Source organism: Ahaetulla prasina, chromosome 2 (genome assembly GCF_028640845.1).
Source record: "Ahaetulla prasina isolate Xishuangbanna chromosome 2, ASM2864084v1, whole genome shotgun sequence".
NCBI classification, from domain to species: Eukaryota; Metazoa; Chordata; class Lepidosauria; order Squamata; family Colubridae; genus Ahaetulla; species Ahaetulla prasina.
The window spans coordinates 143,636,844-143,650,187 of NC_080540.1; the positions used below are offsets into that span (position 1 = coordinate 143,636,844).

Sequence of the window (13,344 nt, forward strand, 5' to 3'; positions counted from 1 at the left end):
AGCTTAATGTGAACCCCTCCAATCTTGATTGCAGAAAATATGACTTCATAAACAGAGTTGTTAATGCCTGGAATGCACTACCAGACTCTGTGGTCTCTTCCCAAAATCCCCAAAGCTTTAACCAAAAACTATCTACTATTAACCTCACCCCATTCCTAAGAGGTCTGTAAGGGGCGTGCATAAGAGCACCAATGTGCCTACCGTTCCTGTCCTAATGTTCCCTTTGATTGTATCCAATTTCGTATAGTTATTACATACTTATGCTTATATATATGCTTATATATCGTAAAGTTATTTCATGCTTATGCTTATATATACTGTTGTGATAGATAAATAAATAAATAAATAAATAAGTCCATTTGATTCTGTGCTCTGTTTAGCCTTACAAAACTAATTGGCAATTAGGTCTCTAGAAGCATTTTAAGGGAGATAAAGGTGGGTGCTTATCAACATTACCCTGAAAGACTGTGCCAATTGAGCAGACATCTGTCAGAATCTTCACAGACTGTTTGTGAATCATTATAGGCTGTGAATGACCATAATTCACAGCCGTCTCAGTAAAAGAGGTTTTTTGGGACTAAAATTGTGATTTATGCTTTCTCAGGTAGTCTAGGTCAGAACAGATAATGGGAAAGGATCAAGGCAGGCATCTGAGGCTGGTGCATATTTGCAATTTAAAAACATGCATGAACAGGACTCTGTCTTGACTTTTGGTGTTTTGCAGAACTTCTATAATCTCGATATTGTGCCCCATATTTCAAATGTGTGCGAGTGAACACTGTCAGTTCAGTGGCTCGGCTGAACAAACTGCTAAATGCAACAGAAGCCAGGGTTGTTAGCATAATTACGACGTTAGCAAAACCTATGCTGCTCAAAGAAATAGTATGGCAAATTTTTAATGAACAATATTAGATGTTGCTGGTGAATAGAATGCGCAGAAAGATGCATTCCTTTCCTCCCTACTAAGCGCACTATTTTATATTCCTTTCATATTGGAAATGTCTGAAATGAAAAATGAAAAGGAATATATTTAATGATTTTGTTCAAACAGATACACTGCATAATTTTCTCTTTCAAAATCTCATCTTCAAACATCACTTAGGGAATGAGTTGCTGCTTGTCTTTAAAAAAAAAAAAAGATCATATGAGTCATCTGTTCACAGTTTGCCTATCCTTGGCAGCCAGACATTTCCAAGATGCTTTTTTTTTTCTGACTAAAATAATCAAATATTCTGGATGCTAGCCAAATATCCAGACCATAGACTTAGTCTTATGGGTCTCCCTGAAAACACTGTGCTGGACATCCTTAAATAGGTTGATCCATAATCCAGTCAAATTGCTCAAAGCTGTTGAGTAAAAAGGTCATTGCCTTAATTGAACAGTTCTACCTGTCTGAGGCTTCCTTTGCAGGCCCTGTGTGTTGCAGTGTACCAGGTATGAAGCTCTGTTTGGTGCCAATGTTCCTTTTATTCCATTTAAAATTCATAAAATAGAAAATAAGATATAGGCAGTGGTGGAATTCATTTTTTTTTTACTACTGGTTCTGTGGGCATGCTTGGTGGGTATGGCAGGGAAAGGATTCTGCAAAAATCTCCATTTTCACCCCACTCCAGAGGAAGGATACTACAAAATCTCCATTCCCTCCCCACTCCTGGGGGAAGGATATTGCCAAATCTCCATTCCCACCCCACTCTGGGGCCAGCCAGAGGTGGTATTTGCCAGTTTTCCAAACTACTCAAAATGTCCGCTATCAGTTCTCCAGAACCTGTCAGAACCTGCTGAATTTCACCCCTGGATATTGATCAGGAGTATCCAACCTTGGCACTTTTTGAGACTTATGGACTTCAACTCCCAGAATTCCCCAGCCAGCCATTCTGGGAGTTTAAGTCCACAAATCTTAACGTTGCCAAGGTTGGACACCTGTAATATAAATGAAACTCACACTGCTCTTCAGATATTAATAGCTCTTCCCAAGATTCACAGAATCAAAACTTCTTTTTACTGGTTTCCATAAAATGAATAGCTATGACAAAAGAATAATTAAGCCAGGAAACTTTATGACCAATCAAACAGGACAGAATGACTTCTATAATGGATAGGATCAGCCAGAAAGGATGGATAGGATCAGCCATCCTTAGTCAAGAAAAACATGGATGCACACTCCCCAATCCTCACAACTGTGGTAATTTCAGTTCATCTAAACCAAGGTCTTTTATTATCCTATCAGCTACTCAGTTTAGGCATATAGCCACATCTCTTTGCAATTTAGAATGCCTGAAGTTAATTGGGATGACTCTGAAATTTCTGTTTTCATGGTCTCACAGACATTATGTGAGCACCTCTTAAATCCACAGCAGTATCTTCAGCGCCATCAGTGCATTTCAACCCCTCTTGAGAGTCTTCATCAGAGTCTTGAATGTTTCAGTTTGCTGCCCAATTGCTCCCTATGGTTGAAAGGTTTTAAAAACCCAGCTGTTTCTGCTTATGTTTCCGTATCTTTAACGCAGATGTTGGTTTATAATATACATAGAACTGTTTTCTGTAAAATAGACATTTGGGTAACCTAAAATAAAAATCCACATCAGATTTCCTGTATGCCAATGGTCAACAAGGAGCATAACAATTACATCTGCCACATGCCCTAATATCTATCCATGACTATTACAGCTCAAAGCATTGGATTTTATGGCAGAAGCAACTCCATATCGTGGTGTCTCCCCATCTTAAATAATTTAGGATTGGTGTAACATAGGCCAACAAGGGTTAAGAGTTCTGGTGGTTAGAATGCTATATTGCAGCAAACTCTGCCCACTGCCAGGAGTTCGATCCTGATGGGGCTGCAGGTTAACTCATCCTTCCATCTTTCTGAGGTGAGTAAAATGAGGGCCCGGATTGTTGTAGGCAATAATCCTGACATTTGTAAACGCCTCAGAGAGGGCTGTAAAGCTCTATGAAGTGGCATATAAGTCTAAATGCTTTTGCTATTGCTGTTGTTAAAATAGTGGCTTCATACATTGAGCCTCTCTGGAAAAATAATCGTAGGTAATAAAACACCGATAGGCTTGGATTCTAGACAAGAATTTCAGATTCTTATCTTCCTCTTGCAGAGGGAAGGCCAAGAATGAGAGAAGAGATCCATTATATCTCCTACAAATTAATGCCAGTTAGCATAAGTGATACCAGAGATGCATGAGGAGCAAACATACGAGGATACAGATTGTATTGATATTGGCAGTGGACACAAAACAAAATACAAATTGGCCAAGCTGAACGTCTCTACACGCAGGTTACAGGAGACCTTTTTCTTCCTTAATTAGGTCGTTAACAACTTGAATCAATATTAACCCACACCCAGAGCCTGGTGAATAATTTTCCACCTGAACTGAATATAATATAATGAAGTCCCCCAAAAGTCAACAAGGTAACAGGCATAAGAAATGTTCCTTGGTTGGCAAGGAAGATTCATCAATAGTTGATTAATCAATCAAAACAAGTGATCCTCCACACACATTAAGCACAAAATATCCTGCCATGATTTCCCATTGGTTGGAGCCGAGCCATCGCATGAGTTAGATATAATTTTCTTTCCTGTGAGGATTATTTAAATGATAGAGCCCTGCACTAATTTTTTTTTCTTGTGCTGGTGCTCCATTGACCCATTTTGCACTGAAGCATCAAAGCAGCATCGTAGAGGCAAGGCTTCTGAAGATGTAAGGCTTTTGAAAAGAATATTTGTTCTTAAATACCAGCTGAGTATTGAGGAGATAGTTCTTGCTCAAAGCAGCAATCAGAGGCCCTGAACTAAGAGACACATCCTTGTAACTTCCCAAGTAAACTCATTACACCTGCTGCTCCCAACATAATTCACTTTCTGATCCATTTAAAAATGAGTTTTCTTCCTTTAAAAGTTCTCCAAAATAGATTTTGCACCTGCATAGAGTTCCACTTAGGAAATTTCCAAACTGAGTTTTAGAATTCTAGATGCCTTACTCAATAGAATAGAATAGAATAGAATAGAATAGAATAGAATAGAATAGAATAGAATAGAATAGAATAGAATAGAATAGAATAGAATAGAATAGAATAGAATTTTTTATTGGCCAAGTGTGATTGGACACACAAGGAATTTGTCTTGGTGCATATGCTCTCAGTGTACATAAAAGAAAAGATACCTTCATCAAGGTACAACATTTACAACACAAATGATGGTCAATATATCAATATAAATCATAAGGATTACCAGCAACAAAGTTACAGTCATACAGTCATAAGTGGAAAGAGATTGGTGATGGGAACGATGAGAAGATTAATAGTAGTGCAGATTTAGTAAATAGTTTGACAGTGTTGAGGGAATTATTTGTTTAGCAGAGTGATGGCCTTTGGAAAAAAACTGTTCTTGTGTCTAGTTGTTCTGGTGTGCAGTGCTCTATAGCGTCGTTTTGAGGGTAGGAGTTGAAACAGTTTATGTCCAGGATGTGAGGGATCTATAAATATTTTCACGGCCCTCTTCTTGATTCGTGCAGTATACAGGTCCTCAATGGAAGGCAGGTTGGTAGCAATTATTTTTTCTGCAGTTCTAATTATCCTCTGAAGTCTGTGTCTTTCTTGTTGGGTTGCAGAACCGAACCAGACAGTTATAGAGGTGCAAATGACAGACTCAATAATTCCTCTGTAGAACTGAATCTGCAGCTCCTTGGGCAGTTTGAGCTTACTGAGTTGGCGCAGAAAGAACATTCTTTGTTGTCCTTTTTTGATGATGTTTTTGATGTTAGCTGTCCAAGATGTGCAATTCAGCAGGTATCAAGGTTTTTTAGTTTGTGTGTAAGTGTGGGCATATTTCAAAGAAAGGATTAGATTAAAAAACAAAATGAAACAGCACTTGCACTATATTTTTAGTGCTGGCTTCCTGTGGTTTTCATCCATCCCATATTTCTATTGAAGTAGGAGAGCAAAGGACAGGCAAACTCTCTTCTGGGAACTATCCAACACTTGATATTTGAAATTTTCATGGAAAAAAGCATGTAAAATGGGTATCAATGAAAACCTAATTAAGAAAAGGTTTAACTGGATGTTGTGTTAAAAACTAAGCAATGCTTGCTGAAATAATGGTAGTGGAAAAAAGAGGGTCAACTAACTACCAAAATAATTGTGAAAGTTCAGTATTGCCATGAGTAGAAGAAGAGTCAAATAGTTGGGGATCAGCTCAGCTTTATGGACTTGAAAAGTGATGAGGACAGAACCATGCTTTCAGGCAATGCTGGTGGCCATTTTCCTCCCAAGAATTGTTTGAGATCTGTTCTTCAAATCTGATGGATATATTCATAGGATATCCAACCTTATCTGAGTTTATTGTTCGTTCTCAGAGCTTCAGTTACCCAGAATTGCTCAGCCTCAACAAGTTCCTAGTCAACAAGCTCCTTCTGCAGATGTGGTACAAAGTTGGCTGATGACACCCCAGTTAAACAGCATCTTAGCCCAAAGGAAGCATGAGGTAATAATGCTATCACCACATTGGGTTGATGCAGCATGAGGTAAGGATGGAGAAAGCTTTCTGTTCTTGGAATAAACCATCTGACTCTTCCGAACTCAGAACAAAATACTCTGCCTGCTGTAAGTTCATTGAGATCACAGAACAAACTAGAGCAATTTTAATTATTCCCGCACAATTATTCTCTTTTTCTTTTTTCAATTCCTCCAGCCAGCCCTGGAGATCTGGAAAATGCATTAGCCATTTAAATCACAGGCAGAAGTGCCACTTTTATTGCCACTGATATAGAGAGCAAAGAAAACAACCTTAACCTAAATATGCAGGCAAAGCCGGGACTGAGGTTGTTGTTTTTTCCTAGTCCAAAAAAAAATAAGATAATTTTGGAAGGGGATCAGGTAGATGCCTCCCTGATTCACTGAAATATAGGAAGGGGGAGAAGCTACAATACAATTAGACTTGCAAGATTTTGTTATTATGGCCACTCTCAACCAAAAGAGTTTTAACTTTCCTGTAGAGTTTGTTTCCTTATCTGGTAAATCTGGTGGGCTGAAAGGGAGAGAAGGGAGAGGAAGCATCTAGGGTTTGATATGAGTTAATCCAGAAAAATACTATGATTTTATGATGTCATAAGCTGCCAAAAGGTAGAGAAAGGCCAAGATGAATGTAGTCCCCTATCCCAAGCCCACCACAGATCTAGCAGGACCCAGGAGGCATTTTTCAGCTTAGGCATATAGAATTATGAAGTCTACTTTAGGTTTTATCACATTCCAGCTCTTTTTGTCCCCATCCTTCAGCATCTGCTGCCTAAGATGTCCAGGTACATTTTACCTGGATTACTGTGCTGTCCTTTAGACTACCTTATAAGTCACCTCCTCCTGCTTCATTTATAATGCAGGTGTCCTTCAGCTACTGGCACTTAGAAGCTAATATGCTAAACAGAATACAACTTTTATCAACGTTCCATATTTGTTTAATTTTCATACACAGAGTATTTTCAAACACAATCTGGAAGAAGGGTTCCTGAAAAGAATAGCAAAGCAAAAAGTCCGCCGGCATGTCTTTGGAGAAATTAACACCAAGAAGGTTTATCAGTTTGGAACAGCCTGTTCACCTTTTCATGCGCTGACTACAACTGTGTGTAAAACATGGGCAGGCAACCTAATGCTTATAGTATCTGTTAAACAGTTTTCAATTTTTTATTAATTTATTATTATTTTATTATTATTTTTATTTATTTGATTTTTATACCGCCCTTCTCCCGAAGGACTCAGGGCGGTGTACAGGCAAAATAAAACAATACAATATAAAGATTAAAATACCATTAAAAAACTTATTTAAATTAGCCTGAAATTAAGAATTTCCATACTAAAAACCCCGTTTAAAATTGATAAAATTTCCCAATAAAACTAATTTAAGCCAGCCCCGCGCGAATAAAGAGATGTGTTTTTAGTTCGCGACGAAATGTCCGAAGGTCAGGTATTTGACGTAGACCCGGGGGAAGCTCGTTCCAGAGTGTGGGCGCCCCCACAGAGAAGGCCCTTCCCCTGGGGGCCGCCAGCCGGCATTGTTTGGCGGACGGCACCCTGAGAAGTCCCTCTCTATGGGAGCGTACGGGTCGGTGGGAGGCGTGTGGTAGCAGCAGGCGGTCCCGTAAGTACCCAGGTCCTAAGCCATGGAGCGCTTTAAAGGTCATAACCAACACCTTAAAGTGCACTCGGAAGGCCACAGGCAGCCAGTGCAGCCTGCGCAGGATCGGTGTTACATGGGAGCTACGTGTAGCTCCCTCTATCACCCGCGCAGCTGCATTCTGGACTAACTGAAGCCTCCGAGTGCACTTCAAGAGCCCCATGTAGAGAGCATTACAGTAATCCAAGCGAGAGGTAACGAGCGCATGAGTGACCGTGCATAAGGCATCCCGATCAAGGAAGGGGCGCAACTGCCGAACCAGGCGAACCTGGTGGAAGGCCCCCCTGGAGACGGCCGTCAAATGATCTTCAAACGACAGCCGATCATCCAGGAGGACACCTAAGTTGCGCACCCTATCCTTTGGGGCCAATAACTCGCCTCCAACAGCCAGCCGCGGGTGCAGCTGACTGAATCGGGGTGCCGGCATCCACAGCCACTCCGTCTTGGAGGGATTAAGCTTGAGCCTGTTTCTCCCCATCCAGACCCGTACGGCTTCCAAACACCGGGACAGCACTTCAACAACTTCATTGGGGTGGTCCGGGGTGGAAAAGTACAGCTGGGTGTCATCAGCGTACTGCTGGTATCAGTTTTTCTTTGACCCTAACCCTAACGCTTCTGTTTGAGCTTACATATTAATGTAAAATTACATGCATAGTCATAGCAGTGGTTATTTAATAACTATAAATTGATGCATTTCTACCCTTATGCTTATAGAATAGAATAGAATAGAATAGAATAGAATAGAATAGAATAGAATAGAATAGAATAGAATAGAATAACAGAATTGGAAGGGACCTTGGAGGTCTTCTAATCCAACCCCCCTGCTTAGGCAGGAAACCCTATACCACTTCAGACAAATGGTTATCCAACATCTTCTTAAAAACTTCTGGAGGCAAGTTGTTCCACTGATTAATTGTTCTAACTGTCGGGAAATTTCTCCTTAGTTCTAAATTGCTCCTCTCCTTGATTAGTTTCCACCAGTGGTGGGAGTCAGCCAGTTCGCACCACTTCAGGAGAACTGGTTGTTAACTTTCTGAACAGTTTGGCAAACTGGTTGTTGGAAGAAATCATTAGGGCAGAGAACCGGTTGTTAAATTACTTGAATCCCACCACTGGTTTCCATCCATTGCTTCATGTCCTGCCCTCAGGTGCTTTGGAGAATAGCTTGACTCCCTCTTCTTTGTGGCAACCTCTGAGATATCGGAACACTGCTATCATGTCTCCCCTAGTCCTTCTTTTCATTAAACTAGACATACCCAGTTCCTGCAACCATTCTTCATATGTTTTAGCCTCCAGTCCCCTAATCATCATATGAACCAGACTTATTTAGGATGTTACACCAAATCAAACCCACACTAAATAAAGTGTTTGTTAAGAAACAGCTAACTGGCTAGAAGCTCACTAGTGTGTTGTATTTCAAGGCCTTCATCAAATATAGCTGTGAAAACAAAGTAATATTGTATCTGCAAACACACTAAATTATAGTTCCCGTACCATAAAACTAGAAAAATTGCTACTGCCACCCTAACAGTACACAGAAGAGGGATAATACCTTTCATGGCAGATATTATTGTTCTTCTTTCACAGACTGTTCTTTGCACATATTTGTACTGGTGAATCAACTGCTGGATGTTTGACTTCACTCCCAATAGATGTGAAAATGCATTTCCTTGTGATGACCCCTCTCTTCCCTGCTTTACTCACGCACACAATCTTATTCTAAATCTAAGGCCAGACTAGATTTCTTAGGAGCACAAATGAAACGCACGCATTTGTTTTATGTTGTTATAAAGAAGGGCCTTTGGGAAAACTCAGCAGCTGTGGGGTAATGAAAAGAGGAAGGAAGGGAATATTTAACTGGTTTTTTTTTCCTTTTGCCTTTTGGGGTTTCAACATAAATCAGCTCCCAAGAGCTAGTATATGCATTTTAAAAGAAAAATAAGCTTCTTGGCTATTGCTTTTACATAATAAAAAGCACAGTATGGCATTCCAGTTAATTATATTCATGCAATTACAGGTAGTCTTCGATTTATGGTCACAACTGAGCCAAAATTTTCATTGCTGAGCAAGACAGTTGTTAAGTGAGTTTTGGCCAGGGTTGGGCTGTTGCCAGTTGTAACAACCGATTTGCCAAAAATGGGAGCGCACGGGTCGGTGGGAGGCGTGTGGTAGCAGCAGGCGGTCCCGTAAGTACCCAGGTCCTAAGCCATGGGCGCTTTAAAGGTCATAACCAACACCTTAAAGTGCACTCGGAAGGCCACAGGCAGCCAGTGCAGCCTGCGCAGGATCGGTGTTACATGGGAGCTACGTAGCTCCCTCTATCACCCAGCTGCGTTCTGGACTAACTGAAGCCTCGAGTGCACTTCAAGAGCCCCATGTAGAGCATTACAGTAATCCAAGCGAGAGGTAACGAGCGATGAGTGACCGTGCATAAGGCATCCCGATCAAGGAAGGCGCAACTGCCGAACCAGGCGAACCTGGTGGAAGGCCCCTGGAGCGGCCGTCAAATGATCTTCAAACGACAGCCGATCATCCAGGAGGACACCTAAGTTGCGCACCCTATCCTTTGGGGCCAATAACTCGCCTCCAACAGCCAGTGCAGCTGACTGAATCGGGTGCCGGCATCCACAGCCACTCCGTCTTGGAGGATTAAGCTTGAGCCTGTTTCTCCCCATCCAGACCCAGACGGCTTCCAAACACCGGGACAGCACTTCAACAACTTCATTGGGGTGGTCCGGGGTGGAAAAGTACAGCTGGGTGTCATCAGCGTACTGCTGGTATCAGTTTTTCTTTGACCCTAACCCTAACGCTTCTGTTTGAGCTTACATATTAATGTAAAATTACATGCATAGTCATAGCAGTGGTTATTTAATAACTATAAATTGATGCATTTCTACCCTTATGCTAATAGAATAGAATAGAATAGAATAGAATAGAATAGAATAGAATAGAATAGAATAGAATAGAATAGAATAGAATAGAATAGAATAGAATAACAGAATTGGAAGGGACCTTGGAGGTCTTCTAATCCAACCCCCCTGCTTAGGCAGGAAACCCTATACCACTTCAGACAAATGGTTATCCAACATCTTCTTAAAAACTTCTGGAGGCAAGTTGTTCCACTAATTAATTGTTCTAACTGTCGGGAAATTTCTCCTTAGTTCTAAATTGTTCCTCTCCTTGATTAGTTTCCACCAGTGGTGGGAGTCAGCCAGTTCGCACCACTTCAGGAGAACTGGTTGTTAACTTTCTGAACAGTTTAGCAAACTGGTTGTTGGAAGAAATCATTAGGGCAGAGAACCGGTTGTTAAATTACTTGAATCCCACCACTGGTTTCCATCCATTGCTTCTTGTTCTACCCCCAGGTGCTTTGGAGAATAGCTTGACTCCCTCTTCTTTGTGGCAACCTCTGAGATATCGGAACACTGCTATCATGTCTCCCCTAGTCCTTCTTTTCATTAAACTAGACATACCCAGTTCCTGCAACCATTCTTCATATGTTTTAGCCTCCAGTCCCCTAATCATCATATGAACCAGACTTATTTAGGATGTTACACCAAATCAAACCCACACTAAATAAAGTGTTTGTTAAGAAACAGCTAACTGGCTAGAAGCTCACTAGTGTGTTGTATTTCAAGGCCTTCATCAAATATAGCTGTGAAAACAAAGTAATATTGTATCTGCAAACACACTAAATTACAGTTCCCGTACCATAAAACTAGAAAAATTGCTACTGCCACCCTAACAGTACACAGAAGAGGGATAATACCTTTCATGGCAGATATTATTGTTCTTCTTTCACAGACTGTTCTTTGCACATATTTGCACTGGTGAATCAACTGCTGGATGTTTGACTTCACTCCCAATAGATGTGAAAATGCATTTCCTTGTGATGACCCCTCTCTTCCCTGCTTTACTCACGCACACAATCTTATTCTAAATCTAAGGCCAGACTAGATTTCTTAGGAGCACAAATGAAACGCACGCATTTGTTTTATGTTGTTATAAAGAAGGGCCTTTGGGAAAACTCAGCAGCTGTGGGGTAATGAAAAGAGGAAGGAAGGGAATATTTAACTGGTTTTTTTTTCCTTTTGCCTTTTGGGGTTTCAACATAAATCAGCTCCCAAGAGCTAGTATATGCATTTTAAAAGAAAAATAAGCTTCTTGGCTATTGCTTTTACATAATAAAAAGCACAGTATGGCATTCCAGTTAATTATATTCATGCAATTACAGGTAGTCTTCGATTTATGGTCACAACTGAGCCAAAATTTTCATTGCTGAGCAAGACAGTTGTTAAGTGAGTTTTGGCCAGGGTTGGGCTGTTGCCAGTTGTAACAACCGATTTGCCAAAAATGGGAGCGCACGTGTGCGCCTTCCAAAATATGCACGCGGCATCGAATAACCAGTGATTATATAGGACATGATAGTGCCAGGGCAGGTGGGTGGGGCCAGTGATGGTCGGAACTACCGGTTCGCCCGTACCAGTCTGAACTGGCAGCAGCCCACCACTGGTTTTGGCCTATTTTACAACCTTTCTTGCCACAGTTCTTAAATGCTTCACCACAGCAATTGTTAAATTAGTAACACAATTGTTAGTTGAATCTGGTTTCCCCATTGACTTTGCTTGTCAGAAGGTCTCAAAAGATGATGACGTGACCCCGGGACACTATAAGCATTATAAATATGAGCCAGTTGCTAAGCATCGAAATTTTGGATCACGTGAACATGGAGATGCTGCAATGGTCATAAGTGTGAGAAGCGGTCGTAAGTCACTTTTTAGTGCTGTTGTAACTTTGAACTGTCACTAAACAAATGATTTTAAATCAAGGACCAGCTGTAATTTAAACTCTAATTGGGATGTGGCAGATTATAATCAGTTTTCCAAGAAAAATTACAATACTACAAGATTTGTAATATGGCATCTTTCATGAATGACCTAGGTCAGGGGTCTCTGGCAACTTTAAGACTTGTGGACTTCAACTCCCAGAATTCCTTAGCCAGCAAAGTAATAAAAAAGCCAGTAATACAAAGCTGGGCTGAGGAATTCTGGGAGCTGAAGTCCACAAGTCTTAAAGTTGCCAAGGTTGGAGACCCCTGATCTAGGTGGTCCTTTCTATATTTACTCTTAGGAGATGGAGACTCTGACCTTCCCCAGCAATCTGCCCATGACACCACGGATGATGAACAGGGGCATTGTGTGCACCACCGAGTCAGAGCTGAAAACGATGCAGCTGACATTCCCAGAACCGGATGAAGAATCTGCAAAAAAAACTCACCCCAGAGATAGAAAGAAACCATTTGGTCCCACCAAAAAGTCCACCTTGCCTCCGTTAATTAACACGTCAAGATCCCAGCTCTCTGAAAATAAGAAGATCTCTGGCTGCCATCTTCCGAGGGTCCCCACTATCCCTGCATCAATATCACTCAAATGGGGGAAATTCTAAAGCCTCGCTAAAAAGCTCAATTAGTTTATCCCAAAGAGGTCTGATCTTGAGGATGGTCCATGAACTTTTAGACATTCTGGAGCTGAGAACTGCACAGATGTCTCAGTGATCCAGAGAAGAAAGCTGCTGCTGCTATATATTGAATCGTCAATGCAAAACCTTCTCAATAATTAAAACAAATGCTATGGCTTCTTTAGTGGGCCAGACACAAGCCAATTTAAGCAGTTGTATGTACCATCAGAATAAAGCCAGATGTTTTATTAGGAATGATAAAATTCATCAGCTGAATTGACATTTGCGATATTATGAAGGAAGCATACAGAACCCAAGGACGCTGATTTTAAAATCAAATATTCATTCTGACTAATATGTTTATTTTTTATTTATAGACTTGGGAATATTAAAGGCATATTAAAGGAATATTAAATATTAAAAATATTAAATTGGAGAATCACTGAGTGTGATTCCTGAATGTGTGTCAATAAACTTCATAGACTTCCTAGTTGGTAGGATATGGGCTTCCTTCTATAGACTAGTAAGCTAAGTTGCATAGAATAATGCAGGCATCTCTTGGGGCAAACCTTGTAAAATACAAATTTAGCAGTAATAAGGCATGTTATACAAGTATAACTAAGGCTGTTTAGTGGATATAAAACTTTGGCATCTTAAATCTTTGATAGCCAATGAAAGAACTTCAATGGAGCCATCTAATGCTATGTTATATG

At 40.6% G+C, this 13,344-nt stretch overlaps 1 protein-coding gene across 1 annotated transcript in view; it reads left to right on the top strand.

The window, feature by feature from the left end:
- The window catches only part of LOC131193220 (uncharacterized), a 111,328-nt gene extending 98,596 nt beyond the window's left edge, over positions 1 to 12,732 (top strand). The window contains exons 4-5 of the mRNA XM_058173203.1: positions 5,364 to 5,491; positions 12,305 to 12,732. Of these exons, the coding sequence (XP_058029186.1) occupies positions 5,364 to 5,491; positions 12,305 to 12,619 (443 nt within the window). The 3' untranslated portion in view covers positions 12,620 to 12,732. The remainder of the gene's footprint in view (positions 1 to 5,363; positions 5,492 to 12,304) is intronic.
- The last annotated feature ends 612 nt before the right edge of the window (positions 12,733 to 13,344 follow it).